This window comes from Phyllostomus discolor, chromosome 2 (genome assembly GCF_004126475.2).
Source record: "Phyllostomus discolor isolate MPI-MPIP mPhyDis1 chromosome 2, mPhyDis1.pri.v3, whole genome shotgun sequence".
In the NCBI taxonomy this organism is placed as follows: Eukaryota; Metazoa; Chordata; class Mammalia; order Chiroptera; family Phyllostomidae; genus Phyllostomus; species Phyllostomus discolor.
The window spans coordinates 216,941,261-216,967,991 of record NC_040904.2 but is presented as its reverse complement, the minus strand read 5'-3'; the positions used below and the strand labels follow the sequence as shown (position 1 = coordinate 216,967,991).

Genomic DNA, 26,731 nt, shown 5'->3' with positions numbered 1-26,731 from the left:
TCAGCCCTGCAGAGGCTCCCCACCCTGGCCAGGGGACTTGGGGGGGCATGACCTTCCCAATCCATCTTGGCATCCAGCCTGATTTAGGGGGCTGCCCTCAGGCACCTCAGGACCCAGGAGAGGATGTCAGGGTTGGGGGTGGGAAGCCCAGGGGCAGGAACTGGGGGAGACCCAGGCAGGCCCGACTCCCCGGCCCGGCAGGTACTTCCCGGAGGTGGCCTCTGGCCACACCCCTGTGTGTGGCAGCTCCTCGCTCAGCTGAGTGGCCCACTGAATGGGGAAGGGGGAGGGCCTGACCCCAGGGAGCGGGGGCTCCTTCCTGGGCGCACCATGGGAAGGCGGGGTGCCCACCTCCTCCCATGCAATCCGGGGCTCTCTTCCTCTATCACGAGCCGCCAGGGGCCCACCTCCCTCCGAGCCGGGGCATTTCCTCACTGGGAAACCCTAGTCCCTGCCCTCCCAAAGTGTGGGTCCCTGGCCGCTGTCCCACCAGCCAGGGCTCCAGGCCCTGCCCGGCACCCCAAGCACCATGTACCTCACCAGGTGCCCAGCCTCCTCCCGACAGGGAAGCTGGCACCGTCCCGGGCGCGTCTCCCTCTGCCCCCGCCGTTCCCACAGCTGGTCCCTCCCTCCAGGCCAGCTCCCAGCACCGTTGGGTCAGGCTGGGGCCCCTGGGCGTCTGGGCTGACCCAGCACCGGGGCTGCACAAATGCCTCCCGCCCACAGCCTCCCACAGCCCAAGAGCCTGGGTCCGGGGTGCTCCCCTCGGCTCCCTGCCCTGGGGACACTCTCGGGGTGTGGGCAGGGCCCCCACTGCCATCCCGGGCCCGTGTGCCTGCACATGTGTGGTCACGAGGGCGTGAGTGGGGGCTGGCATGCCAGTTTGGCACAGCGCCCCAGGCTAATTGTGGGGTTCGGCTGTGATGGGGGAGGCAGGGCCGGGGTGACCGCCGAGGCGCTGACAGCCTGATGGGGAGATTACAGGCCTCGAGTGCTCCTCACTCCCGCGCACCCTTCACCGTCGGCCCCTCACGCCCACCCCCACCGCCTGCACGGGGCCCAGGAAGGGGCTTTGGGTGGGGGCTGGTTCTGGGCCAGCTGCGGCCGCCGGAGCCTCAGGCTGCCCGGCAAGCAGCGTCCAGCCAGCTGGGAGGTGAGCCTGCAAGGGAGGAGACCAGGGTGGGCCGCTCAGAGGCGGGATGGGGGCCGGCGGGCAGGAAGGCAGACACCCGGGGTCCGTGCCTGTCGTGGACCCCCAGTTGCCCGCAGGACTGCCCCCAGACTCTCCCAGCTTGCGTGTGCACTGCCTCTTCCCCAGCGGTGGCCTGGCCGGAGGGGACCTTGGGTCTCGCTGCGGACAGCCTGCAGTGCCCGGTCCTCCCCACGCCAGCCCCAGCCCCTGCCTGGCCCCTTCCAACCCCTCGCTCCCTCCCCCTGTCCCCATCAAACAGGACTGGGGGGCGGATTCTCGAGGTCCTGTGCACACCTGCCTCAGGGCCAGCCCCCTCCTCTCAGCCTTGCCGTGTGCGGCCCCAGCAGGAGCTGCCACCGTGGGTGCCCAGGCCCCTCCGGCCGCCGGGGCCCCGCAGGGGCTCGTGGACACCAGAGGGCGGCCCTCCTCTCCCTGTCCGGGGCACAGCGCCGTGGGTGGCATGCAGGAAGTGCTGAGGCAGCTTTGGGCCCCCGGCGGTCGGGTCAGGTCACCAGGCCCGTCTTGCCTTCCTCATGCTCACGGGGAAGTCACAGGGGGCACTGAGCGGCAAGATGTTCCCCTCCCGGGGAGGGCCCCCCAGAGGAGGCCCACGGGTGGGGCTGGGGTGGGGGGACCAAGGAGGGGGCCCACGCGGTGTCCGGGTGGGAGGCGATGGAGGCAGGGGGGGTGAGGAGAGAGGTGGGCCTCCGGCCCGGCTGGGGGGGGGGGGGGGGGGGGGGGCCGTGGAATCTACCTGGCCCTGCGGAGGGAGAGTCTGCGGTGGTGGGCGGGGCTCACGGGGCTGCTCTTGAGTGACAGAACAGTGTGCCGAGACCGTGTTCCAGGCTTTTCTGGGCCGCCCTTGCCAGCAGTTTGGCCGCGGCGGGGACCGGAGAGTGGCCCAGTGGCCAGCAGCGCGAGTCCCAGGCTGGGTGGTCACAGTCGTCTCCGCGGCAGCGGTTGTCACAGAGACACCGAGGGCCAGCACGCGCCCTCTGGAGACCCCTGCGGGCGGGAGCTAGAGGCCAACGTCCTCGCTGGCGGGACCTCGGGACTGGGAGGGGCGGGGCTTTCTGGTCCCCCCTGCGGAGCGGGCGAAGGGGGCTAGAGGGGGCGGGCGGGTCTCCGGGCACGCTCCCCGTGGCCTCTGGTCTCAGCCTGGGGCCTTCTCACTGCCACCCGCTCGGGGCGACTCTTCATGCTGGGATCCAGAGCCTGGACGGCAGTGGGGAGCGGACCAGCCCTCCCCCGCCCAGGCTGGGCTGCAGCGAGCACCCGGCCCCAGAAGCCGGGGCTGGTGGGAGGGGGCGGTGACACTCGACACCTGGGAGGGGTCCCGGGGGAGGCTCGGGTGGCGCTGGCGCGAGGCACGGGCTAGACGTCAGAGTGTCCCCGGGGCCCCGCCCAGCCCCACCCGGCTCCGAGGTGGTGGTTCGGGGAGACCTTGGCCTTCCTCGGGGTGAGTCAGGGCGCTCGCGCACGCAGCCCGGGGTTGTGGGTCCCGCAGGCGGCGGCTGGGGCCAAAGTCGCGCGGGATTGGCCGGCAGCGGAGGGCCGAGCCCCGGGGCTGACCCTGGGGCCAGGGGCGGAGTCGAGAGGCCTAGCGCAGGTAATGGCTGTCGGGCGCTCGGCCGTGCCAGATTGCAGGTGAGCGCGGTGCGGGGCCGGGGCCGTGCGCCCACGTGGCCGCCGCGCCGTCCGTCTTAGTGGAGGTCCGGCGCGTCCGGGGTCGCGAGTGAGGCTCGCGCGGCGGCCACGTGCTGCCCTCCCAGTGTGCGGCCGGGCGGGGGCGGCGCCCCGAGAGCCACCGCCGCCCCGGGTCTCTCCCCCGGGAGTCTGGTGGCGCCGGCGCCGGGAGGGGCTCTGCCACCCGGCCTGTCGGGAACCGGCGCGCAGGGCCGGCCTCCCTGGCGGGGGCGGCTTCCGGCGCTGAGCTGCGACCCGGGCCACGACCCCACCCGCGCAGATAGCCCCCCCCCACCACCACCCGGCGCTGGGCTGTTTCGTCTCCTCTGATTTGTTTTGCGCTCCCGGCTAATTGCAGATTCGCGTTTTCGTCGCGGGAACGGAGGCCGGGTCCCCAGGCCGCCAGCTGCTCCGCGGGGGAGGGGCGGCTCCCACTTCCCTGTGGGCCCTGCGGCCGAGGCCAGGTGGCCCCGGGCCAGCCCGGTGAGGGCCGGGCCCCGCCCTTCTTGTCCGGCTGGGCCCCCTCGCCCCTCCCCCGCGCGCAGGTCGTCGGGGGCCGCCACCGCGCTGGGAACGCCCCCAGACACACACAGCGCGGAGTGGGGGCGTGCTGTAGCTGCCCTCACCTGCGCCTGCGCCGGCCCGCCCGGCCGGTACCTGTCCGCGGGTCCCGAGTCCCCCGGCGGCCTCTGGCTGCCCCTGCTGGAGCCCTCCTTCCCCGGCCTGCCGCTCCCGTTGCTCTGGTTGTGATGCTCAGCAATCGCTCCCTCTGTGTTTGCTTGAACACAGTGGCGTGGAGAGACCCCCAGCTGCAGCCTGCACCCCAGAGCCGTCCTCCGGGTGCGGGGAGACCTGGGGAAGGGGGCCGCGCACAGCCTACAGCCCTGGACCCGGGTCTGGAGTGAGGACTCTGCCCTCCCTCGCTGGGCACCTCCGTGTAGCCTCGCCTGTTGGGGTGGGGGCAGAGCCCCCCTGTACCAGGGGCCTGGCCCCCGCTGCTCAGAGGAAGGTGGGACCTGAGGAGGGAGCCGATGGGGGCTCCTACTGGTCCCCACGGGGCCAGGGCTGTGGAGGAGAGGCCCCGCCCCCCAGTGCTCTGGCTGGGGGGCCAGGCGGCACCCTGTGGGTGGAGTCTGGGGACCAGCTGCAGGGGGCCCACAGCTCGGGGTTCCCTCCCCTACGCGTCACCCCTGCTGGTTCCTGGGGCTCGGACCCACGGGGGCTGGGTCCTGCGCTCAGACCTTGCTCACGGAGGGCCCGTCCGAGAGGACCGGAGGCCGTGAAGGGCAAATGACTGGGCACAGGGCCCAGGGGCGGGGGTCCGAGGGCTCCGGGGCTGGGGTGGGAGTGTCCCGGGGGCCCAGCGAAGGCCGAGACACGGCACTCGGATGTCCGTGCACGGGGTCCCTCGCGCCGTCACTGACCCTGGCTGCGCACGGGGAGACCGGGGCAGGGCGTCGTAGCCTTGCCCGTGAACCCAGGGAGAAAAGGACAGAGCTGGGGTTTGCACCCCGTAGCCTGGCTGCGAGCTCGGCTCTGAGGCCGCTGCGTGCAGCCCAGGTAGGGGTGTGGGGCTGTGCGGGGAGACCGAGGCCGGCTCCTGGGAGGACGGAGACGGCAGGAGTTCTGGGGGCCGGGACTGGGTGGCTGAGAGCCGGGCACCTCGAGTTAGGGCAGCCCCAGGACTCGGGGCCCAGGAGCGCTGGGGGCCGGGCTCGTTCTGTGGGAAGCGTGGCCTGGAGGAGCTCGGGGCTACGGGGCTGAGCGGTGGGCCTGGCCTGGCTCGGCCCCGGGTGGGGGTGGGTGGGCATGGGAGGGCTCAGGGTGACGTCCTTTGGAAGAGACCAGCTTCCCTTGGCCTTGCCTGCCACAGACACACCACCAAGGCCGTGGGCCAGTGGAGGGCTGGGGGCAAGTTGGGGAGGCTGAAGGAGGCTGAGGGCGTTACAGGCAGGCGCAGGGGCGTGCTGAGGCCGACCTGACCTGGGCCCTGTCACCCTGGGCTGTGTGTGCACTTGACCGAGCTCTGCCTCCACCTGCTGCTGCCACAGCCCCAGGCCGGGCAGGCCCCACTTCCTGACCCAGCACCCTGCGGTTTGGCCCCTGATTGCCTGCGGAGCAGCGGCCTCTGCTCCTTTCACAAAGGCTGCTTTGAGCAGGACACCTCTCGGCCTCCACTCCCCTCTAGGGGTCCCTCCTGGGTCCCTCTGTCCAGGTTAACCCCTTCCTGCTCAGCCAGGGGCTGAGGAAACTGGAGGGATTTCCTGCCACAGGGAAGCACTGCTGTCGCTGCCCTCCTTGGGCCCTGTGGCCGCCCCCCCGCCCCCGGGACCCACCGTAGATCCAGTCCTGCTCCCCGGGGTGTGGGTGGAGGGCGGCCGTGTTGGGGAGGGTAGGCCGGTGGGGGCTGGGCCTGGCGGAGGAGGTGGCACCCCATTGGGGTTCGTGGCTGAGCCTGGACGTGGGGGGCTGCCGCAGGCCAGGGGAGTCCCGAAGGGGCATGGTCCTTGAGAGCCCGGAAGGTAAAGCAGAGCCGGGGGGGACGGGGAACACTTCTCTTTTTACTTAGTCAAGTAATGCATGAATAAATTATAAAAACTTTCAGAAAGTGGCAAATGAAGTTACTTTGCTGCCCTGGCCCCTCCCTCCCGGCCCTTGGGTTTCACCGCTGTTTTCTGTCTGGAGGAAGGGGCTCCTCAGCCAGCTCAGCAGTTCACCCCAGGTGCCCACACAGACACCTGCGGGCACACCTCGAACCCTGGGCGCAGCCGTGCTGGGCGCCGTGGGGGTCAGCGTGGACCACCCACCTGCGTCAGGTCCTCCTCGCTTGAAGGCTGGGTAGTTGCCAGATTTTCAGTGTAATAAACCAGGCTGAAAAGTATCCTTGGACGGGTCCTCCCTGCGGGCATGCTGGGGTGTGTATCCAGGAGAGGAGGATACAATGGCGAGCACTGCCCAGTGCTACAGTGTAACAAGCCCTCCAGAGGCTTTTCCTGAATGAACCATTCAGTCCTTACACACCCCGGGGGAGCTCACCCCCGGGGGAGCTCACTGTGACTGTCTCCATTTCACAGACCGGGACATGAGGCACAGAGAAGTTAAGTAATTTGCCCAAGATCACACAGCTAGTAAGTAGAACTGCAGGGGACATGGGTGTGCAGTTTTTTTTTTAAAAAGCCATTTTATTTTCATCTGAGTGATACATGTGCCTCCTTTTAGAAGGCGGAAAGTGACAATAGGCTTGTAATAATAGCACGCCGTTCCTTCCCCTTTTTTTCTGCCTTTTTGAGCAGAGGAGAGAAAGGGGCATCGGGCTTGCCTTCTGGAGTCGGGGTGTGTGCCCCCGGTGGGGTGCCGGTCGAGGGGCACGGAGGAGGCTGAGGGCCTCCTGCCCCAGGACGGCAGGGGCCAGCGGGGTCCCCGGGACCGCTGCCCGTCCCCGACAGGGGGCGGAGGAGACAGGGGGAAGCAGGCCAGGCTGGTGGTGAGGCCGCTGTCTCTCCTTTGCTTCCTAGAGGATTTTGATGCCGGCGGGGAGTGGAGCCTGAGCTGGACCGCCAGAGCGTGGTGAGTGGGGGCCGGGCCCCACCTGGGGACGGCAGCGGGCGCCATAGCTGCGCGCGGGGCGGCCGGAGGTGCCGTTCCCCGGCTGTGAGGTGTCGGGGCGCTGGCCCTGCCAGGACCCGTGCGGGCATGCCTGCTCCCCAGCCTGAGGGCCGGGCCCCCAGGTCCCTGCGCCAGGTTTCGCTTGGGTGGAGGGTTCCTCGGGCAGACAGGGCGGCGTTGGGGCGCTGGGGCGCTGGGTTCTGGGGCGTCGGGGCCGGGAGTTTGGGCTCGGTGGGAAGGGGCGCCCGTCCAGACGCTTTCCGGGCCAGCCACGGGCCGGAGGCGGTGTGACTTCTGGGAAGCGCACCTCCGGACTCCAGCCGGGAAGGGCCTCTGGTGCCCCGGAGGAAATCCCCGCTGCCCGCTGCCCGCTGCTGGCGGGGGGGACAGAGGTCCCGCCACCTTCCACAGAGGAGGCGCCGGTGTTCCAGGAACCCCAGCGGCAGGAAGCCTGGCTGGCAGGTCACCCTTTGCTCCTGGGCCCGGCCGGGCAGGTCACTGGAAGCTTTGTTTGTTCAGGAAGTGGAGGAGAGCCGCTGCCCCCCCCCCCCCCCGCCCCCGTCCGAGCCCCTCCTGCCAGCCCGAGGGGCCTGGGCTCCCCCAGCAGGGGGGTCGGAGACGCCTGCTGCCCTCGCCGGCCTGAAGCCCGAAGGGTCCCTGGGGCAGGGAGCCCGGCTTCGCCCCGGCCGGCCGGCTGCCCCGGGAGGGGCGGCTGGGCAGTGGCTTGGCATCTGGGCCAGCTCCCTGGCCGCAGGGAGGTGCTCGCGGAGCCCGCGGGGTCGCCGGTCCTGGGGCCCTGGTCGAGTGGACCTTTAACCGGAGAAAGCCCTCAGCGAGCTCTCCACGCAGCGGGGGTGTGGGCCGGTGAGGCTGGGGCGGGCCCCGGGCCAGAGCCGAGAGCTTTCCCAGAAGGTGGGTGCCCCCCGCGCCCCCCCACTGGTCGGCTCCAGGTTCGCACGCTGGCCGGGCGCTTCAGACCCACAGGCCCGCAGAGAGACCTTCGGAGCCTCCAGCCGCCTGGGGGTGGGGGGGGCCTGGGTTCTGGCTGGGCTGGCTCCGCCCCACCCCCCGCCCCGCCCCTGCCGCCAGGGCTCCCTCCCAGGCCAGGGAACATTCCATTCATTCCCGGCTCCCTGGGCCAGAACCGCAGCCGGCAGCCAAGCGGGCAGGGTCGCCGCTGTGACGGGGGCACTCGGGTGAGTGGGGCCGGGCGGGGAGGGCCAGCCCAGTCCAAAGGCTGGGGGACCTGGCGGCACCTGGCCGCCGAGTGGACTTTGGACCCAGGAGAGCACGTGAGGGGGGCAGGGCCTCCCCTTCGCCGGGAGGGCCCGCGGCGTGACGGCCAGCTGGTGCCCCGGAGTCCAGGGCCGCTCCCGGTCCCCCGGTTCCGAGCAGAGTGTGAGTCACGGGCCTCCCTGCCCCCGTCTCGGGGATCTCCCCAGCCGCGCCCCCTCCACCCTGGACAGGTAGCCAGGCCCAGAGAGCGTCCGCGGTGGTAGCAGAGACCCCTCCGGAAGGCCTGGCCATCCCACCGACACAGCCCTGAGGGGCTCCCGACGTTGTCCTGACTGAGCACAGCCACAGTCGCCTCCCTGCCCGGCCCCTCCTCCGACTGCCCCCCTTTGGGGACCCCTTCTCCTCTCCCCGCCCAGCCTCTGCCTGCAGGCCGTCAGGGGCTCCTCCCCAGGCCCCTGCCGTGTCCCCTCCTGGACCGCCCTCCGGCTCGCCGGGGGTCCTCTCCCAGTGGTGGGGCAGGAGCTGAACTCCCCGGGGCAGCTCGGGGCTCTGTGCGGAGGTGGCAGCTGCCGGGCTGCGGGGGCTTCCTGGCGGCCCAAGGGAAGAAGGAAGTTGTGACTTGCTGTGGGGCGCAGGGTCCGCTGCAGCAGCCACAGTTCCCAGCCAGTGCCCCAGGGAAACCTCCGGGCCGCAGGGCGCTCCCAGAGGCGATGGATGGACGCGGGCAGGGGACAGCGCCGCCCAAGGGCAGTGGGAGAGCGACTGTTCCTGGAGGGAAGGAGTGAGCCCAGGGGCTGCCGTCTGAGGTGGCCGCAGGGGGCGCACCGGCTACTCGGGAGGTGCAGGCTGGGCCCTGCTGGCCCCTCCTTACCCTCCATTGAGCGAGCTCATGGCCTGTGCGGGGCAGCCCTAGGTGTCAGGCCTGGCTTCCCGGGGCTGGTGCTAGCCCCAGGAGAGGGTAGCCTGTGGGGGCAGCAGGGGGCGCTGGTGCGGAGGTTCTGGCCAGGACAGATGGGGTCCTGAGCGTGAGGGCATGGGGGGCTGCCCCAGGTGGAAGAGGCCGGGGGCAGGGTGGCCCTGCCTACGCTGGGGGGAGAGGTGGGCTCTGGGACCACAGTTCGGGGGCCCTTAGGCCAGCCTGGGCCTCAGTAGTTCATCCCTCACGTGTGGACACACATGGGGACCTGAATACACGCAGGGGACGGTGCTCAGGCAGAACCCCCCCCCCCCCCCCCCGCACACCGTCTCGCCCTGCCCGCCCTGCAGGGGGCGCCCCCACCACGGTCTCCGGGGTCTCCGGGGTCTTTGGTCTTAGGCCTTGTGGATTCGGCCGCTCCCAGTGGACCCTGGCTGGGTCATCAGGGGGAGGGGGTCCGGGAGGCAGGGCCCGGCTGTGGCCCAGCGGCTCTGGCGGGCGTGTCTGAGAGGCATGAGCTTCAGCTCCCTTTAGGCTGCAGCTCCGGTCTGCTCCCTGCCAGGTGGCACCGTGTGCCTGAGAGTCAGGTGCAGGGCGGGCGTGCGGTCCACCTGTGTGCGTGTCCACAGCTGCCGGTCAGCCTGGCCCTCTGGTAGGGCTTACGCTCTGGGGCTGGTGCCCCTCGGACCACCTGGAGCTCCTGGGGGGTCACGGGGCGTGGGGGTGTGCCCAGGAGACTTCTGGAGGCGGAGGCCGGGACACCGTCCCCTGGGGCCCCAGTCACGGGGCAGCCTCCCCGGCGGGCTTCTTGTGGAGGGCTGGGGGTGCTGTCCTTGGAGACGGGGGCCGTGTCTGGCTGCTCGTGGGAGGTGGGGATGGGCCTGGGCACGCTGGGCAGCCGTGCGTCTCCCCAGCCAGCATTCTGGTCGTGCAGGTGGGGTCCGGAAAGGGGGCATCTGGGGGGACCCGTGAGGGGGACCCGCCGGGCTGGGCCTCCCTGACCCGCCCCTCTCCCCACAGGGGGCCGGGGACGATGGCACTGCGGCTCTGGGCCCTGACCCTGCTGGGCCTGGCGGGCGCCGGCCTGCAGGCCCCCCGGAAGCTGGACTCCTTCCGCAGCGAGACGGACCTGAACCACCTGGCCGTGCATGAGGCGTCGGGCACGGTGTACCTGGGGGCCGTGAACACGCTCTACCAGCTCAGCGCCAACCTGCAGCTGGAGCAGCAGGCGGCCACGGGCCCGGCCCTGGACCACAAGAAGTGCACGCCGCCCATCGAGCACAGCCAGTGCCACGAGGCCAAGCTGACCGACAACGTCAACCAGCTGCTGCTGCTGGACCCGCCGGCGGCGCGCCTCATCGAGTGCGGCAGCCTCTTCAAGGGCATCTGCGCCCTGCGCTCCCTGGGCAACGTGTCCGTGCGCCTCTTCTACAAGGACAGCAGCGGCGAGCGCTCCTTCGTGGCCAGCAACGACGAGGGCGTGGCCACGGTGGGGCTGGTGAGCGCCCCGCAGCCGGGCCGCGAGCGCCTGCTGTTCGTGGGCAAAGGCAACGGGCCGTTCGACAACGGCGTCATCGTGAGCACCCGCCTGCTGGACGGGGCCGGCGGCCGGGAGCCCTTCGAGGCCTACAGCGACCAGGCCACCTACAAGGCCGGGTACATGTCCAGCAACGCCCAGCAGTTCGTGGCCGCCTTCGAGGACGGCCTCTACGTCTTCTTCGTCTTCAACCAGCACGACAAGCACCCGCCGCAGAACCGCACGCTGGTGGCACGCATGTGCAAGGACGACCCCTACTACTACTCCTACCTGGAGATGGACCTGCGGTGCCTGGACCCCGGGGACGGCGGCGGCCCGGCCGCCCCCTTCAGCACCTGCCTGGCGGCCTCGGTGGCCACGTCGGGCGCCGGCAGGGTGCTCTACGCCGTCTTCACCAGGGACGAGCAGAAAGGCGGGGGGCCCCGTGCGGGCCTCTGCCTGTTCCCGCTGGCCCAGGTCAACGCCCAGATGCAGGCCAACCGCAACGCGTGCTACACGGGCCACGCCAAGGCCGGCCATGACACCTTCTACAAGCCCTTCCACGGCGACATCCAGTGTGGTGGCCACGGCCCGGTACGTGGCCCCGGGGGCTCCCCCGTGGGCGCGTCCCAGCCCTTGCCAGCGTGGGGGGGCCAAGGGAGGGGCCCACGTGGGCGGGGTCTCTGAGGTCGGGTCGGCATGCGCAGGCAGGGCCCCGTTCTCGGGGACCTGTGCGGGGCCACGAAAGCTCTGGGAGCCCTGGTGGGGAGAGGCCTCGGCAGGCTGGGGGTGTCTATGCCCGCTCTTGACGCCACGGTCCGCAGGACGCCAGCCAGAGCTTCCTGTGCGGCTCAGAGCACCTGCCCTACCCGCTGGGCAGCCGGGAGGGCCTCACCGCCACGGCCGTGCTGCAGCGCCGAGGCCTGAACCTGACGGCCGTGACCGTGACCACTGAGAACGGCCACACCATCGCCTTCCTGGGCACCTCCGACGGCCAGGTCCTCAAGGTGAGGCCCGGGGTGGGGGCGGGGGCCGGAGGGGCTGCCCTCGCGAGAACGCCACCCTCACGCCGCCCGCGCCCCCGCGCGCCCGCAGGTGTACCTGGCGTCAGACGGCAGCTTTGTGGAGTACGGCTCCATCCCCGTGGAGATCAACAAGAGGATCAAGCAGGACCTGGTGCTGTCTGCAGACCAGGCCAGTCTGTACGCCATGACGCAGGACAAGGTGGGGCTCGGGGCCCGAGAGGGGCGGCCTGCTGGCCAGGCCACTGCGACGGGCCTGGGGGTGCAGACCGGGATGAGGGGGGCCCATGCTCCTCTCCTTGGGGTCCTGGCAGCGTCTCCGTCCCTGTCGCTAGCCCCTGCCCTGTCTGTGCCGTGTCTCTGGTCCCGCCCCAGCCCCGCCCTGGTGGGAGCGACGGGGCGGGGCTCTGAGCGGGCTTCCCCAAGGGTGGACAGAGCGGCACAGGCCCCCTGCAGCCCCTGTGAGCTTGACCAGTGGGGACACAGGGCGGCCTATCAGGGGGCTGCCCAAGAGAACTGCAGCACCCAAAGGTCCCTCCAGGGACTGGGATTGGAGGGCCTGGGCTGTGGGGTGGTGGGACCCTGCACACCATGCTTCCTGGGATCTGGCACCGTGTGTCCCAGGCAGAGGCAGCCACTGGGCCGGGGCCACACGGAGCCCGGTGCACAGCCGCTGCCTGGAGCCCTCATTGGCTTTTTTTTTTTTTAAAGATTTTATTCATTTACTTTTAGAGAGGGAAGGGAGAGAGAAAGAGAGAGAGAGAGAGAAACATCAGTGTGGTTGCTGGGGGCCGTGGCCTGCAACCCAGGCATGTGCCCTGACTGGGAATCGAACCTGCGATGCTTTGGTTCGCAGCCTGCGCTCAATCCACTGAGCTACGCCAGCCAGGGCCTCGCTGGCTTTTAATAAAAGCTCTGAGATATGGGTGGGGGTGAAGCTGGTGGCCCCAGGGAAGTCTGGGGCCTGAGGGCGTCCCCGTGGCTGTGGCCCTGCTCACTGCCCCGCTGTCCCCAGGCCTTCCGGCTTCCCGTGCAGGAGTGTCTGAGCTACGAAAACTGCACCCAGTGCCTTGGCTCCCAGGACCCCTACTGCGGCTGGTGCATCGTGGAGGGCCGGTGAGCGCCGCGGCCGGGGTCCCGGCCCACCCTGGGGACTCGGGGAGGGGGGCCCCGCCCCGGGGTGGGCAGGTGCCAGGGCTGAGGCTGCCCCCGCCCCCACAGGTGCACCAGGAAGGCCGAGTGCTCGCGGGCTAACGAGAGTGGACACTGGCTGTGGAGCCGCGGGGAGGCCTGCGTGACGGTCACTGGGGCCCGCCCCCAGAACATGAGCCGGCGGGCCCGGGGCGAGGTGTGTGGCTGGCTGTGGCGGGGCGCAGGGCAGAGCCGGGCTGGGGCCCCAGCTCCTGGGGTGGGGGGGCGGGAGACCCCCACAGCATCTCGCTCCTGGCCTGGGCCCTGGGTGCTGAGCCTGAGGCCGGGGAGCCCCCCAGCCCCTGTGTGCCCTGTCCTGGGAAGGCGGGGCGACGGGGCCAGGTCCTGGGGTCCCCTCTGGGGGCCGGCCTGCACGCCGGCAGGGCCCTGCCGGAGAAGCCGTCACGGGGCGGGTGCTGGTCTCCCCGCCCCCGGGGCTGGGCAGCAGCGTCCGGACTGGGCGGCGTGACCGGCGCGGCCTCCCCCAGGTGCAGCTGACGGTCAGCCCCCTCCCGGCCCTCGGCGAGGAGGACGAGCTGCTGTGCCGCTTCGGGGACTCGCCGCCCGACCCCGCCCTCGTGCAGGGCGACGTGGTCATCTGCAACTCCACCAGCACTGTGCCCAGCACACCCCCCGGCCAGGGTGAGGCCCGCCCGCCACCCCGCACGTCCTCCTTCCTTCCCCCGCCCACTGACCCCTCCCGTGACCCCGTCCCCAGGGGGCACAGGCTTCGGCCGAGGGAGGGCAGGGGCCCGAGGGCAGCTGGGGCTCTGGATGCCCTGAGCCTCCGGGGCTGTGCGGCCTCGCACTCCCACCCCTCCCTGGGCCCCCTGAGCCCTTCCCCGCGCCTCTCTGCCAGATCTCCTCGGGGCCGTCCCCCACCCCCACCCAGCGGCAGCGGGCTGTGAAAGTGGGCCGGGGCAGGCGCCAAGCCTCTGTCCCCTGAGCCCTCAGGGCCGGGGACGGGAGTCCGCTGGGACGGGCGGGGGCCAAGCAGTGACGTGCAGGGACCTGGCGGGCGCTCTGCCCCAGACACGGAGGAGCCCTGCAGGGAGGGACGGGGAGGCTGGAGGCTTGGAGCCCGGGGGGTGGGGCCGGGGGGGGGGGGGTGCTGACACCTGAGCCGCCATCTGACAGCGGGTGGCAGGCCGTGGGGTCGGGCGCACGTCAGAGGGGCCCCTCCCACACCGGGGCCCCCCCGCACCGCTGGGCTCAGGTTCTGTGCGTGGCGGCCTGTTGGGCGCCGTGAGTGGACAAGGACTCGGGCTGGCAGGGGCCCAGGCCCAGGCCCTCCCGCCCCCTACGGCTGCCACGCTGGAGATGCTCTGTGCCCGGGGCCCCGCCTGACCCCTCCCCGCCTGCCCCCTGCAGACCACGTGGCCGTGGACGTCCAGCTGCTCTTCCGGCGCAGCGGCGTCTTCCTCACCTCCCACCGCTACCCCTTCTACGACTGCCGCGAGGCCACCAGCCTGGCGCAGAGCCTGCCGTGAGTGCCCGCCCGCCCCCAGCGCCCCCCGCGTGCCCGCCTCCAGCGCCCCCGCCCGCCCCGCCGCAGGCCCTGCACTCCCCGCCGCCCTCTCCCCCAGGTGCATCTCCTGCGCCAGCAGCCGCTGGACCTGCCAGTGGGACTTGCGGGCCCACCAGTGTCAGGAGGCCTCCAGCAACCCCGAGGACGGCGTCGTGCACGCTCACGCGGTGAGGGGCGGCAGGGGCGGGGGGGGGGGGGCCTGGCCGCTCGGCCACGGCCCGGTGGCACCTGACCAGCCTCCCTCTGCAGGAGGACAGCTGTCCCCAGTTCCTGGACCCCAGCCCGCTGGTCGTCCCCATGAACCACGAGACGGAGGTGGCCTTCCAGGGCGAGAACCTGGACACGGTGCAGGTGGGGCTTCCTCCGCGCCACGCCGCCCCGCACACCGGGGTCTGGCACGCTGGGGCCCCCCGGCTCCGAGAACACAGTGCTGGGGACGGAAGGAGGCGGAGCGGTCCGGGGCTGCGCAGGGGCTCTCTGACGGGCCTTGAGGACTCGCACCGAGGAGAGGGGGTGGGCCGGGCGGCCAAGGGCCGGGCACTGTAGTGCCACATCACGTGGGGCAGCACGTTGCTCGGGCCTGGACCGTGGTGGGCCGTGTCCTGGTGGTCCGTGGGGTGGGAGGGCCTGAGCCGGCCGGGGGCGGGGTGGGGGGCACGCACGGGCCGGCGTCAGCAGTGAGCGGTGGGGCGGGGAGGGCTGGCCTGTGCCGGCGTCCTCACCGCGTGCCCGTGTGCGTGGCCTTGCAGGGCTCCCTGGTCGTGGGCAGCGACTTGCTCAAGTTTGAGGTGCCGGTGAGCACGCGGGAGAAAGGAACCTTCTTCTTTCGGACCCCAAAGGTACGGCTCCCAGGTTGGGCAGGGCAGGCTGCTGGGCCCCGGGGGCAGCCCGGTGACCCCCGGGGCGGGGAGGAAGCAGGGTGGCTGGCCGGGCAGGGTGTCCGCGCTCCCGTCTCCGGGAGCAGAGTGCTCGCCGGTGTCTCTGCGGCTCTAACCCCCCCCCCCCCCCCCGCTGCCCCTCGGCCAGAAGGGGGCCTCGCGGTCCCCCGCTGGCGCCCGGGGGGCAGCAGAGTGCAGTGTATCCCTGCGTGCCCCCCCAGCTGACCCACGACGGGAACGAGACGCTGCCCCTGCACCTGTACGTCAAGTCCGACGGCGGCAGGAACGTGGACAGCAAGCTCCAAGGTGGGCGGGGCGGGCGGCGGAGCCGGTCGGCCCGGGGAGGCGGGGCAGGGAGGTGGGGGGCGGCCCCGCTGACCCCCGGCGTCCCCTCCCGCAGTGACTCTGTACAACTGCTCCTTCGGCCGCAGCGACTGCAGCCTGTGCCTGGCCGCCGACCCCGCCTACAAGTGCGTGTGGTGCGGCGGGCGCAGCGGCTGCGTGTACGAGGCGCTGTGCAGCAACGCCACCTCGGAGTGCCCGCCCCCCGTCGTCACCAGGGTGAGCCGCGGGGGGGCGCCCAGTGGGGGGGGAGCGGGGAGGGGCCCCAGCCGAGCCCGGCCCGGCCGCAGCGCCCCCGCCGGCCCCGCCGCTGGGTCAGCCGGGCTCTGCCGGTTTCAGATCCAGCCGGAGACGGGCCCCCTGGGCGGCGGCATCCGCGTCACCATCCTGGGCTCGAATCTGGGGGTCCAGGCGGACGACGTCAAGAGGGTCACTGTGGCTGGCCGGGACTGCGCCTTTGACCCAGAACGGTACTCCGTGTCCACCCGGTGAGTGGGCAGCCCGTGGCCTGGGCCCCGTGGGTCGGGGCGGCCCCCACCCCAGGAGGCCGGGAGCAGGTGGGGAGACCCGTGTCCCCGGAGAACGCGCCCCCACTGCCTGCTGCCCTCCAGGATCGTGTGCGCCATCAAGGCCGCGGGGGCGCCCCTCACGGGGGGCGTCGAGGTGGACGTCAACGGGAAGCTCGGCCGCTCGCCGTCGTACGTCCAGTTCACCTACCAGGCGAGTACCTGGCGCCCGAGGACCGGGCTGGGCCCTTGCCGCCTTCTCGCGGCTGTCGAGGTCGGCCGTGGGGCTGCTGCCCCGGCCCTGACATCAGTGCCGCCCCCTCTCCCCCAGGAGCCCCAGCCCCTCAGCGTGGAGCCCAGGCAGGGGCCGCAGGCGGGCGGCACCACACTGACCATCAACGGCACCCACCTGGACACAGGCTCCGAGGAAGACGTGCGGGTGACCATCAATAACGTCCCTTGTAATGTGTGGGTGTCGCCTGCGGGCCAGCGCAGCTCTGGTCTGCCCCAGTCCCCCGGGGGGAGGGGGTGTTCTGGCCGCGACCCCGAGTGGGTCCTGGGGAGGGGCAGGGCCGCCGCCATCCTGGCCCATCGGCTCCGACCTCATCTGGGGCCGGGCGGTCCCAGCGTGCGGGTGGCACTGACTGACCGGCCACCCGCACCTCCAGGACGCAGTTCGGGGCGCAGCTCCAGTGTGTCACCGGCCCCCAGGCAGTCCTGGGGGAGCTGCCCCTGAAGATCTCCTACGGGGGCTCCGAGGTGCCCAGCGCCGGGATCACCTTCACCTACCGCGAGAACCCAGTGCTGCAGGCCTTTGAGCCCCTGCGCAGCTTCGTCAGGTGTGCCCCGCCCCCGCCCCCTCCGGAAGCCTCCGGGAAACCCCACTGCACCCCCAGGTCGGCTCCCTGTTAGAACACCGGGCGGGCGGGCCCCAGGCCGGCCCAGGGAGGGTCACGTGCGCTCCTAGCACGCCCCGCCCTGTGGCAGGCACACGCTCACGGAGACCGGTGCGGGCACCCCAAACCGGAGGAGTTGGGTCTGGGGCTCCAATCCCGAGCCCACCACATGGCCCACGTGGAGCTGGGGGGCCCGGCCCCCCAGGGAGCCTGCTCTGGAGCCGGCCGGGCCCCTCCTGCGTCAGCCATGCTCACTCAGGCGCTCCCCACCCCCACAGCGGCGGCCGCAGCATCAATGTGACCGGGCAGGGCTTCAGCCTGATCCAGAAGTTCTCCATGGTGGTCCTCGCCGAGCCCCTGCAGCCCTGGCGGCACCAGCGGGACGCCAGACCCCTGGAACCTACCACGGTCAGCGCTGCAGCTGGGCGCCAGGGACCGGTGGGGGGAGGGGCGGGGCCTGCCTGTGACGAGGGCCCTGACGGCCTCGCCTCGCCTCACCCTGCAGGTGGTGGGCACAGAGTACACGTTCCACAACGACTCCAGGGTTGTGTTCCTGTCCCCGGCCGTCCCCGAGGAGCCGGAGGCCTACAACCTCACGGTGCTCCTTCAGATGGACGGGCACCGCATCCTGCTTAGGTGTGACGCTGGGGCCTTCGAGTACGTGGCCGACCCCACCTTCAAGAACTTCACAGGGGGCGTCAAGAAGCAGGTCAACAAGCTCATCCACGCCCAGGTGAGGGCCAGCGGCAGTCCGGCGGTCAGGGCCCTGGGCAGCCGGCCGCACACGGGTCCGGGTGTGCCTGCGTCCTTCCCGGGAGGGTCGTGCTGAGCCCGCCCCGCCCCGGCCCCGCAGGGCACCAACCTGAACAAGGCCATGACGCTGCACGAGGCGGAGGCCTTCGTGGGTGCGGAGCGCTGCATCATGAAGACGCTGACGGAGACCGACCTGTACTGCGAGCCGCCGGAGGTGCAGCCCCCTCCCAAGCGGCGGCAGAAGCGAGACACCACGCTCAACCTGCCGGAGTTCATCGTACGTGGGGAGCCCCGGGCTGTGCCTCTGGGCGCCGGGCGCACCGGCCCCAGCCACCCCGTGCTGAGCTCTCCGCTCCGCGCAGGTGAAGTTTGGCTCCCGGGAGTGGGTGCTGGGTCGCGTGGAGTACGACAGCCGTGCGAGCGAAGTGTCTCTCGGTGTCATCCTGCCGCTGGTCATACTGCCCATGGGAGCCCTCATCGCCCTGTTCGTCTACTGCTATTGGTGAGCCTCGGCCCCGCCCCTCCCGCAGCCTCGGCCCCGCCCCCACAGTCCGGCCCCGCCCCCACGGCCCGGCCCCGCCCCTCCCGCAGCCTCGGCCCCGCCCCTCCCGCAGCCTCGGCCCCGCCCCTCCCGCTCCTACTCTGCCCTCTGGCCACGCCCCCCCCCCCCCCCCAGCCCTGGGAGAGCGCGGGCCGCGTCCCAGGAGCCTCCCTGTGCGCAGGAGGAAGAGCCAGCAGGCGGAGCGCGAGTACGAGAAGATCAAGTCCCAGCTGGAGGGCCTGGAGGAGAGCGTGCGTGACCGCTGCAAAAAGGAGTTCACGGGTGCGGCCGCGGGGCACGCAGGGACAGGGGCGCCCGGGTGGGGGCCTGGGAAGCGGCCGTAGAGGGCGAGGCGTCAGCGGCCTGTCCCTCCAGACCTGATGATCGAGATGGAGGACCAGACGAGCGACGTGCACGAGGCGGGCATCCCCGTGCTGGACTACAAGACGTACACCGACCGCGTCTTCTTCCTGCCCTCCAAGGACGGCGACAAGGACGTGATGATCACGGGCAAGCTGGACATCCCCGAGTCCCGGCGGCCCGTGGTGGAGCAGGCCCTCTACCAGTTCTCCAACCTGCTCAACAGCAAGTCCTTCCTCATCAACGTGAGCGGGCCGCGTGGGTGGCCAGGGCCGGGAGCGGGGTGAGGGCCGGGAGACGGGGGGCTCTGACCGGCCGCCCCCACAGTTCATCCACACCCTGGAGAACCAGCGGGAGTTCTCGGCCCGCGCCAAGGTCTACTTTGCCTCGCTGCTGACGGTGGCGCTGCACGGGAAGCTGGAGTACTACACCGACATCATGCGCACGCTCTTCCTGGAGCTCATGGAGCAGTACGTGGTTGCCAAGAACCCCAAGCTGATGCTGCGCAGGTGCGTGGGGGCAGGGCGCGGAGGCAGAGTGCCCCGTGTGCCGGCCGGGGCAGGGGCAGCAGGGGCAGCGTCCCCACTGGTCACTGACTGCTCCCCTCAGCATCAGCCCTCTGCAGGACAGGGCGACATGCCCAACACGAGGGGGCTGGGCACTTGATCACTGGATGCTGGGCGTGGGCATCCTGCCAGGTGCCTGGCCAGGGAGGCTGGTCTGGGTGCCGGAAGAGCCAGCTGGGCCAAGGGGCACTGCGGGGTCCCTCAGTGCCAGGCCTGCCTGCCCCTCCAGGTCTGAGACGGTGGTGGAGAGGATGCTGTCCAACTGGATGTCTATTTGCCTGTACCAGTACCTCAAGGTGGGCTCCACGGGGCTGGCGGGGGGTCAGGGCTGGGGGGTGGGAGGGTTCCCCATAGCCAGTGGTCCAGAAGCACCCGGGGGGGGTGTGGTCAGCCCCCCACCAGAGGCTGAGCAGCCCATGTTGCTCCAGGACAGCGCTGGTGAGCCTCTGTACAAGCTCTTCAAGGCCATCAAGCACCAGGTGGAGAAGGGCCCGGTGGACGCCGTGCAGAAGAAGGCCAAGTACACCCTCAACGACACGGGGCTGCTGGGGGACGACGTGGAGTACGCACCCCTGGTGAGCCCCGACCCGCTGCCCGCATGGGAGGGGCCGGGCTCCTCCGAGGGCGTCTGCTGGCGTGTGCTGCGTGCGCTGCCAGGGCACGCCCGCGGGGCCAGGGCCGCGAGGGAGGCGAGGCCGGGCTGGCCAGGGTGTGTGGGGGGAGCTCTGGACCCGCCTTCCGGTCCTTCACCCCATGTCGTCCCCCGCCCCCCCCCCCCCCCCCCCCCCCCCCGCAGACGGTGAACGTGATCGTCCAGGACGAAGGGGCAGAAGCCGTCCCCGTCAAGGTGCTCAACTGCGACACCATCTCCCAGGTCAAGGAGAAGATCATCGACCAGGTGTACCGCACGCAGCCGTGCTCCCGCTGGCCCAAGGCAGACAGCGTGGTCCTCGGTGAGCACGGGCCCCCTGTGCCCCGCTCCTCGCGCCGGTGGTGGGCGGGGGGTGGGGCACAGCCCAGGGGCCCCGCCGGGCGCGCTGTGGCCGGGTCCCAGGAGCTCGGCCGTGTTGTGTCGCCCGCAGAGTGGCGCCCTGGGTCCACCGCCCAAATCCTGTCGGACCTGGACCTGACCTCCCAGCGGGAGGGCCGGTGGAGACGCATCAACACCCTCATGCACTACAACGTGAGTGCGGGCGGCTGGGGGCCGGGCTCCCGGTGGACCCCTGAGGGCTGCAGGGCCGGGCGGGCCCTCACCGCCTGCCTGTGTTCCCCAGGTCCGGGACGGAGCCACCCTCATCCTGTCCAAGGTGGGGGTCTCCCAGCAGCCTGAGGATAGCCAGCAGGACCTGCCCGGCGAGCGTGAGTCCCCTCCTCTTGCCTGTTGTGTCTGACCCCTCGGCGTGGACCAGCATCCACCCCCAGGTGCCGTCTGGGGGCCGGTGCTCCAGTGCCGACCCTCGGTGTGCGCCCTCCCACAGGCCACGCCCTCCTGGAGGACGAGAACCGCGTGTGGCACCTGGTGCGGCCGGCGGACGAGGTGGAGGAGGGCAAGTCCAAGCGCGGCAGCATGAAGGAGAAGGAGCGCACCAAGGCCATCACGGAGATCTACCTGACCCGCCTGCTCTCCGTCAAGGTGGGCAAAGGGCGGGCGGGCAGGCAGGCAGGCTGCGGGCCAGCAGTGGGTGGGGCCGGAGCGCCAAGCCCCTCCCCCACAGAGCGGGCAGTGGGCGGGGCCGGAGCGCCGAGCCCCTCCCCCACAGAGCGGGCAGTGGGCGGGGCCGGAGCGCTGAGCCCTCCCCCTCCCCCTCCCCCCACAGGGCACGCTGCAGCAGTTCGTGGACAACTTCTTCCACAGCGTGCTGGCTCCCGGCCTGGCCGTGCCGCCCGCCGTGAAGTACTTCTTCGACTTCCTGGACGAGCAGGCGGAGAAGCACGACATCAGGGACGAGGACACCATCCACATCTGGAAGACCAACAGGTGGGGGCCCCCCTGCCCCGCCCCCCGCCCGCCGCGCGGTCCCGGGGCCCGCTCACCCGCTGTCTCTCTGCCTCAGTTTACCGCTGCGGTTCTGGGTGAACATCCTCAAGAACCCCCACTTCATCTTCGACGTGCACGTCCACGAGGTGGTGGACGCCTCGCTGTCCGTCATCGCGCAGACCTTCATGGACGCCTGCACGCGCACGGAGCACAAGCTGAGCCGCGTGAGTGGGCCCGGCAGCCTGGCCGGGGCGGAGCCCACGGGAGAGCCGCGGCGGGGCGGGGCCGGGCCGGGCGGGGGGGTTGGCTTGGGTGTGGATTTGCGCATGTGGAACTGGAGCCCAGGAGACGGCAGGTGCCGGGTAAACGGGTCCTCTTCTCCCTCCGTGGGGAGAAACCGAGTTTTACTGCAGATGAAGACCGATGTCGGTGTGGGGTGTGGGGCGCGGGTCAGGTCCAGCTGGGCGGGGTCCTGCCTCCTGCTCCCCAGCGGTGGGGCCCTGCTCCCTCAGGGCCCGTGGGCAGGGACACCCGCCAGCCCACCCTGGCCCGGGCGTCACCCGGCTCTGCCTCCGCAGGACTCCCCCAGCAACAAGCTGCTCTACGCCAAGGAGATCTCCACCTACAAGAAGATGGTGGAGGAGTGAGTGCCCCCACCCCCGCCCCGCCCCGCCCCCACCCTGCGGGCCGGAGCAGCACCCTGTTGGGCAGCGCTGGGTCTGGACTGCGGCACCCATTGCACCCGCCCTTTCCCGCAGCTACTACAAGGGGATCCGGCAGATGGTGCAAGTCAGCGACCAGGACATGAACACACACTTGGCGGAGATTTCCCGGGTGAGGGGGGCCCTCCCTCGGGCAGCAGATGTGAGGGGTGTCCTGCCCCCAGGAGAGAGGCGGGGGGCGAGGCCCGTTGGGCCGGGGCCTGTACGTGGCCACGCGTGCACTTGGGGGTCGGTCAGCTGAAAGCCGGCCATGCCTGCCACGCAGCGGCGTGGGTGGGGCCGTGGCTGCCCCGGGCGTCTGCGTGCTGTGAGGCTGTGGCGCTGTGTCTGCCTGCGCCCCCTGTCACGGCCCACGGCTTGCTCCGCCGAGGGACAGCTTCCTGCCCTCCCCCGCCCTGGGTCACGCTGCCCCCTCCGCAGGCGCACACGGACTCCCTGAACACCCTGGTGGCCCTGCACCAGCTCTACCAGTACACACAGAAGTACTACGACGAGGTAGGTGGTCCCGCCCTCTGGGGGGGCCGAGCCGGGCAGCCCCCTCCCCACCCGGCGCCTGACACCAGCCGCCCTCAGATCATCAACGCCCTGGAGGAGGACCCTGCCGCCCAGAAGATGCAGCTGGCCTTCCGCCTGCAGCAGATCGCGGCCGCACTCGAGAACAAGGTCACGGACCTCTGACCTCCAGGCCCCGCCACGTGGTCTCGGTCGGGGCGCAGGTGCGTGATGCCGGACGCCGCCGCCACTGCGTGGCCCCGACCGACGAGCCCCGGGTGGTGGGCCCCGCCCCTCCCTCTCGCTGGCAGCGGAGGAGCCCCCCGGGGCGTGTGGGTGCGCGTGCGCGGAGGGGACCCCGCCTCCGCGTCGGCAGCCACGCGGCGTCTCTCCCCCAGCAGCAGTGCCCGCGCCCTCCAGCACCAGCTCCTCCCGAGGAACCAGCACCGGGCGCCGTCTCCGAGTGGAGTCCCCTGAGCTCTTCGCAAATGTGCCTTTAGCCCCCGGCGCCGCCTGCGTCGCCAGGGGCGGTCGGGCCTCAGCCCCCTTCCCGACAAGCACCAGCAGCCGCCTCAGACACGTGGGTTTGGCCTCTCCCGGGGTCTGAGTGCCTGCAGCCCCCAGGCCCTCGCGCCCAGACCGCCTGCCCGCCCGCCCAGACGGGAGGAGAAACGCGGTACGATGCCTTCCTGACCTCACCTGGCCCGCTCTGCGGGGCCGCGGCGCCCCGGGCGGGCTCTGCGCCGCCGGCCTCACCTCGAAGGTCAAGCTGGATGTCACACGTCGAGGCCCAGGCGGCCAGAGGGGACCCAGCAGACTGGGGGGCCCGGCCTCAGCCTGTCAGACAGGCTGTCCTGGAGGCTCTGCCCTGTCTGGGGGGCCGGCAGCTCAGCTAGGTCACCCCCCCACCCTTTTTGTAAATCTTGTTCATTGTAAATCAAATACAGCTGTGTTTTTCATTCTGCTGGTTGGCTGGGTTCTTCCTGGGGCCTGTCCAGCCCACAGCCCCAGACGCCGTTTGGCCCTCAGACCCGAGACCCCACCCTCAGGTGGGCTGCTGTGGCCTTACTCCCCTCCCCCCCCAGTTCCTCTGGACCAGGCCCGGGGCGGGGGTGGGGTGTGCAGAGGCCACTGTCCCCACAGCCACGAGCTGAGTGGGGTCCACCCTGGAGGATGGTCCAGGGCTGAGAGGTCTGGCCTCTGGCGTGGAGAGGAGCTGGGGCAGGTTGGGCCTGGAAATGATCCTGGAACAGGTTATGGGGACAGAGGGGTGCAAGGAGGTGGGGTAGTGAGGGGGCTGGGCTGGCTAGGGTACCCCCTGGTGGCCACAACATCCCTGTCTTCCTTGTTATACTGAGCTCCGCCCCAGGCCGCAGTGCGGGTGTGAAGAGCCAGACCCTCACTGGTGGCATCTCCGAATAAACCCCCCTAAGCCCTGGGACCTGTTTCCTCCTCCCTGAGGTGGGGGCACCTCAGAGGCATGCTCCATCCAGTGCACATTTAGTAAGCCCCTACTGTATGCAGAACCTATGGGGCCCTGGGGTGGCTCCATGATAGAGGGCCCTGCGTCCCCCTGCTTGAGGCTGTGGGGCCACTGGGGTGGGCTTCTCTGTCCCGTGAACCGCCCCAGGGTGACTCAGGGCCTGAGTAGGGCTCAAGGGCTCTGGACCTGAGAGCAGGTGGCACCTTGCTGGTGCTTGTCTGGGAATCTGGCGAGGGGGAAGGAGCATTGCTCCCAGCCCCTGGGTCCCATGTAGGGCAGGAGGCATAAAATGTGCCACCCTGTGGCCCCTGGGCACACGTGTGCATGCTCGCACACACCATCAGTGTGTTTCGGGGTCGCTTTATTAAATACTCAATTTACTTTTTAGAGACAGGAGAAGGGAGGGAGAGAGAGACACATGGATCAGTTGCCTCTCTTGTGCCCCAAACTGGGGACCTGGCCCACAACCCAGGCATGTGCCCTGACCAAGAATCAAACCTGCGACCTTTCAGTGGCCGGTGACTTGGTCGGAGTGTCATCCCATACCCCAGAGGGTTGTGGGTTCAGTCCGTGGTCGGATCCCTGGTCAGGGCAATTTTGGGAGGTAACCCGTTGATATTTCTCTCTAGAAATTCGATAAATATATCCTCCAGCGAGGATTAAAACGAATACTAATGACGCAGAAAGGGGTCTGATGGCTCTGGAACAGGAGGTGGTCCAGCTGCAGCGACGGGTGGACCGCTGCTCACAAGTCCGACCTTCTTCCCGACACCTGCTGGTTTGTCCTGGGCAGCAAGCAGCGCCAGGCAGGGACTCCTCCGCCTGGGGCAAACTCCTGTGGCTGGGGGGTGTGCAGGGGGAGGCCTGGGTCAGGTGCCCGGCTGCCCAGCCACAGTCAAGCCGCTTGGAGCAAGGGTGGTGCCCCCACAAGGAAGGGCACTGGGCAAACAGCAGACAAGCCCCCCGGGGACCCCTGCAACGGCTGTGCTGTGGTCCACACTGGGTCCCCCCTTCGCAGACACCCAGCGCGGCAGGAAGTCAGAGCAGGGGGCTGTCCGGGAGTGCTGAGCTGGAAGGGGGCTGGAGGCCTGGCTTCCAGACCGGACCCCAGCAGGCCACTTCTGCCTGCTCCTGCCTGGGCAGCTGGGCGAGAAGATGGGGGAGTCCGTGAGAACCTCCCCTTCCACCCTGAAGCTTGGAGACAGGCGAAGGGCTGCAGGGCCCCCCCAGGTGGGCTCCCCCTTGGAGGAAGGTGCGTGACAGGATCCAGGGGCTTGTCCTTTCGTGGGCCCAGCTCAGAGGCACAGGGTGGGCAGGCCAGCCCTGGGTGGTCAGGACGCTGGCCTTGGTGAGGCGGCCAGCAGCAACCTGGACCTCCCCGTCCACATTGCAGGCACACCCCACTACACCCCACTGCTCATTAAGAGCACGAGGCCCCCCTCCCCGGAAACAGGCGGATCAGCACGTCGTCAGGGAGTTCAGGTGAACCTCAGGGAGAAGGACAACCAGATTGGTGAGGGGCTGGAAAGGGGGCGACCTGGACCAGTGGAGGGGACAGTGGACATGGGGGAAAGGGCTGGGTTCTCCACCTTCAGGGCTGACACTGAGTCCCGGTAGAGGGTGGGGGAGACCAGGGCTCAGGCCTGGGTAGAAGGCCCTTCTCCCAGCCCCCCACACTCACCCCTGTGCTCCCCCGACACCTGGCTGGTGCCCCGCCCCACACGGCCGCCAGTCCGAGCCCAGTCCTCTCACCTAGACAAAGCAGCCTTCACCTGGTGGCCTGCGTGACACTGAAAATGTCCAGCAGTGCCCCCAGGAAACAAAACTCCGAAATCTGACCATGGCCTCCCCCAGTCTGCCACAGCCCCCTGTGGGGCCACCCTCCTGCAGTCCCTTAAGTCACACTCTGTCCTGAGAGGCAGGACTGTCCGTTGTCACCTCTCCAGGGGGCTTCTCCCTGCCGCCAACCCCCGGGGAAACTCTCCCTGGTCACTCCCAGGCGGTTAGAACCGGGCCCTCCCCGGAGCGCAGTGAGGGGCGCCTGTCTGTCCCGGGCCGGTTCACAGGCTGGGCTGGGTGTGTCCAGGGCAGACTGCGCGAAGAGGAGGAGCTGTGCTGGGGAGGACCCCTGAGCCCCATAGGGAGGCCCCCCCACTCTAGTCACCTTTGAGCACTCACCGCCCGGATTCCGGGGAGGCCCCGGAGGGGCTTCCCTTGGATGGGCAGACCCCAACCCCTGGGAGAGCATCGCTGTGCCCCACCCCCGCGCAGGGGCGGTGCCGGTCGCCACGGGAACGCGCGCCAGCTCGCCTGGGGTGCAGACAAAGGCTGGTCTCCCGGCGGCCGCGAGGCCCGGTTCCCACAGCCTGGGCCCCGCTCCCGCCCCTCCCCCGGCTTTCGCTGAAGCCTCATTAACTCCGCACAAAACCTTAGCCGCCGGAGAAGGGCGCCCCAGGGCGGGGCCCTCCAGGAGACCCAGAGCCCGCGGCAGGGGCAGGGACCCCGCTCCCGGAGGGGAAACTGGAGCCGGGGCGGGGGTGGCGGGGCCGGCTCCGGACTGGGCCGAGGTCACGCGAGGGTGGCCTTTGCGGCTGGGACTCAGGGCCCGCTGCCCCGGATCCGGACCCGCTGGGTCCAGATTCTCTGTCCGATGTGCCCATTTGCCCGGTTCTGCTTTGGCATGCATTATTCTCATTTGTTCGTCCACATTTACAAATCAGGTGATTTCCATAAAAACCCAGGCTTTAGTGTGTTTCCATCTCTCCGCCAGCCCAGGGCGGGGGTCAGGAGGCGTTTCTCTCCACTGCGCAGCGGGATGTGCCAGCGGGAGCCGGGAGCGCCCGGCAGACCGGCTGGTGGGGGCTGAACCGCGAGAGCGCAGCGCGGGGCGGGAGGAGCTCGCAGCCCCTGGGGAAGGGCGGGCGCTGATTACAGGGGCTCCTCTGAACCCAGGCACGTCAGGGTGGGCTTCCTGGAGGAGGTAACAGCGGAGGGGGGCAGTTGCAGAAGTAGGAAGGATGCCAGGCACCGAGGACGATCCATCTGGGGAAAGTTTCTTGTGGGCACAACACCCCGAAGGCCCCCTGGCGGCGGCGCTGTCCCTGGTCCTGACAGGGCAGGTCTCTGGGCCTGGCGGGGCGGTCACGGTTGCCCCGGGAGACGCCGGTGGTCGGCCGCCATCGGAGCCGGGAGGGGCTGCCGGAGGCCGCGCCCCACCACGGCCAGAACGGCCGCCCGGGACCCGTGGCTCCATCTGCCCACCGTAGAGGTGCCCTCCCGAGCCGGCCGGTGCGTAGTTGCATTAGGGACCATTTTCCATGT

General features: G+C 70.6%; 1 protein-coding gene across 5 annotated transcripts in view; it reads left to right on the top strand.

The window, feature by feature from the left end:
• Positions 1–26,409, top strand: part of PLXNB2 (plexin B2) — a 30,885-nt gene extending 4,476 nt beyond the window's left edge. The window contains exons 2-39 of one of the 5 annotated variants that reach the window (XM_028531840.2): positions 5,953–6,006; positions 6,394–6,445; positions 9,657–10,746; positions 10,977–11,159; positions 11,248–11,376; positions 12,190–12,290; positions 12,396–12,522; positions 12,854–13,007; positions 13,737–13,851; positions 13,952–14,060; positions 14,143–14,244; positions 14,643–14,732; positions 14,993–15,077; positions 15,172–15,332; positions 15,453–15,601; positions 15,725–15,833; positions 15,951–16,087; positions 16,288–16,458; positions 16,794–16,923; positions 17,021–17,248; positions 17,369–17,545; positions 17,631–17,770; positions 17,991–18,091; positions 18,185–18,414; positions 18,497–18,678; positions 18,965–19,031; positions 19,164–19,310; positions 19,532–19,688; positions 19,818–19,918; positions 20,010–20,094; positions 20,214–20,368; positions 20,553–20,713; positions 20,790–20,937; positions 21,292–21,356; positions 21,472–21,547; positions 21,856–21,930; positions 22,009–22,151; positions 22,329–22,891. In XM_028531840.2, the coding sequence (XP_028387641.1) occupies positions 9,670–10,746; positions 10,977–11,159; positions 11,248–11,376; positions 12,190–12,290; positions 12,396–12,522; positions 12,854–13,007; positions 13,737–13,851; positions 13,952–14,060; positions 14,143–14,244; positions 14,643–14,732; positions 14,993–15,077; positions 15,172–15,332; positions 15,453–15,601; positions 15,725–15,833; positions 15,951–16,087; positions 16,288–16,458; positions 16,794–16,923; positions 17,021–17,248; positions 17,369–17,545; positions 17,631–17,770; positions 17,991–18,091; positions 18,185–18,414; positions 18,497–18,678; positions 18,965–19,031; positions 19,164–19,310; positions 19,532–19,688; positions 19,818–19,918; positions 20,010–20,094; positions 20,214–20,368; positions 20,553–20,713; positions 20,790–20,937; positions 21,292–21,356; positions 21,472–21,547; positions 21,856–21,930; positions 22,009–22,113 (5,529 nt within the window). In that variant the 5' untranslated portion in view covers positions 5,953–6,006; positions 6,394–6,445; positions 9,657–9,669 and the 3' untranslated portion in view covers positions 22,114–22,151; positions 22,329–22,891. Of the gene's footprint in view, positions 1–5,952; positions 6,007–6,393; positions 6,446–9,656; positions 10,747–10,976; positions 11,160–11,247; positions 11,377–12,189; positions 12,291–12,395; positions 12,523–12,853; positions 13,008–13,736; positions 13,852–13,951; positions 14,061–14,142; positions 14,245–14,642; positions 14,733–14,992; positions 15,078–15,171; positions 15,333–15,452; positions 15,602–15,724; positions 15,834–15,950; positions 16,088–16,287; positions 16,459–16,793; positions 16,924–17,020; positions 17,249–17,368; positions 17,546–17,630; positions 17,771–17,990; positions 18,092–18,184; positions 18,415–18,496; positions 18,679–18,964; positions 19,032–19,163; positions 19,311–19,531; positions 19,689–19,817; positions 19,919–20,009; positions 20,095–20,213; positions 20,369–20,552; positions 20,714–20,789; positions 20,938–21,291; positions 21,357–21,471; positions 21,548–21,855; positions 21,931–22,008; positions 22,152–22,328; positions 22,892–24,207; positions 24,219–25,852 lie in introns of those variants that run through there. The other 4 variants (XM_036019773.1, XM_036019772.1, XM_036019774.1 and 1 more) reach the window with 4 other exon arrangements.
• The last annotated feature ends 322 nt before the right edge of the window (positions 26,410–26,731 follow it).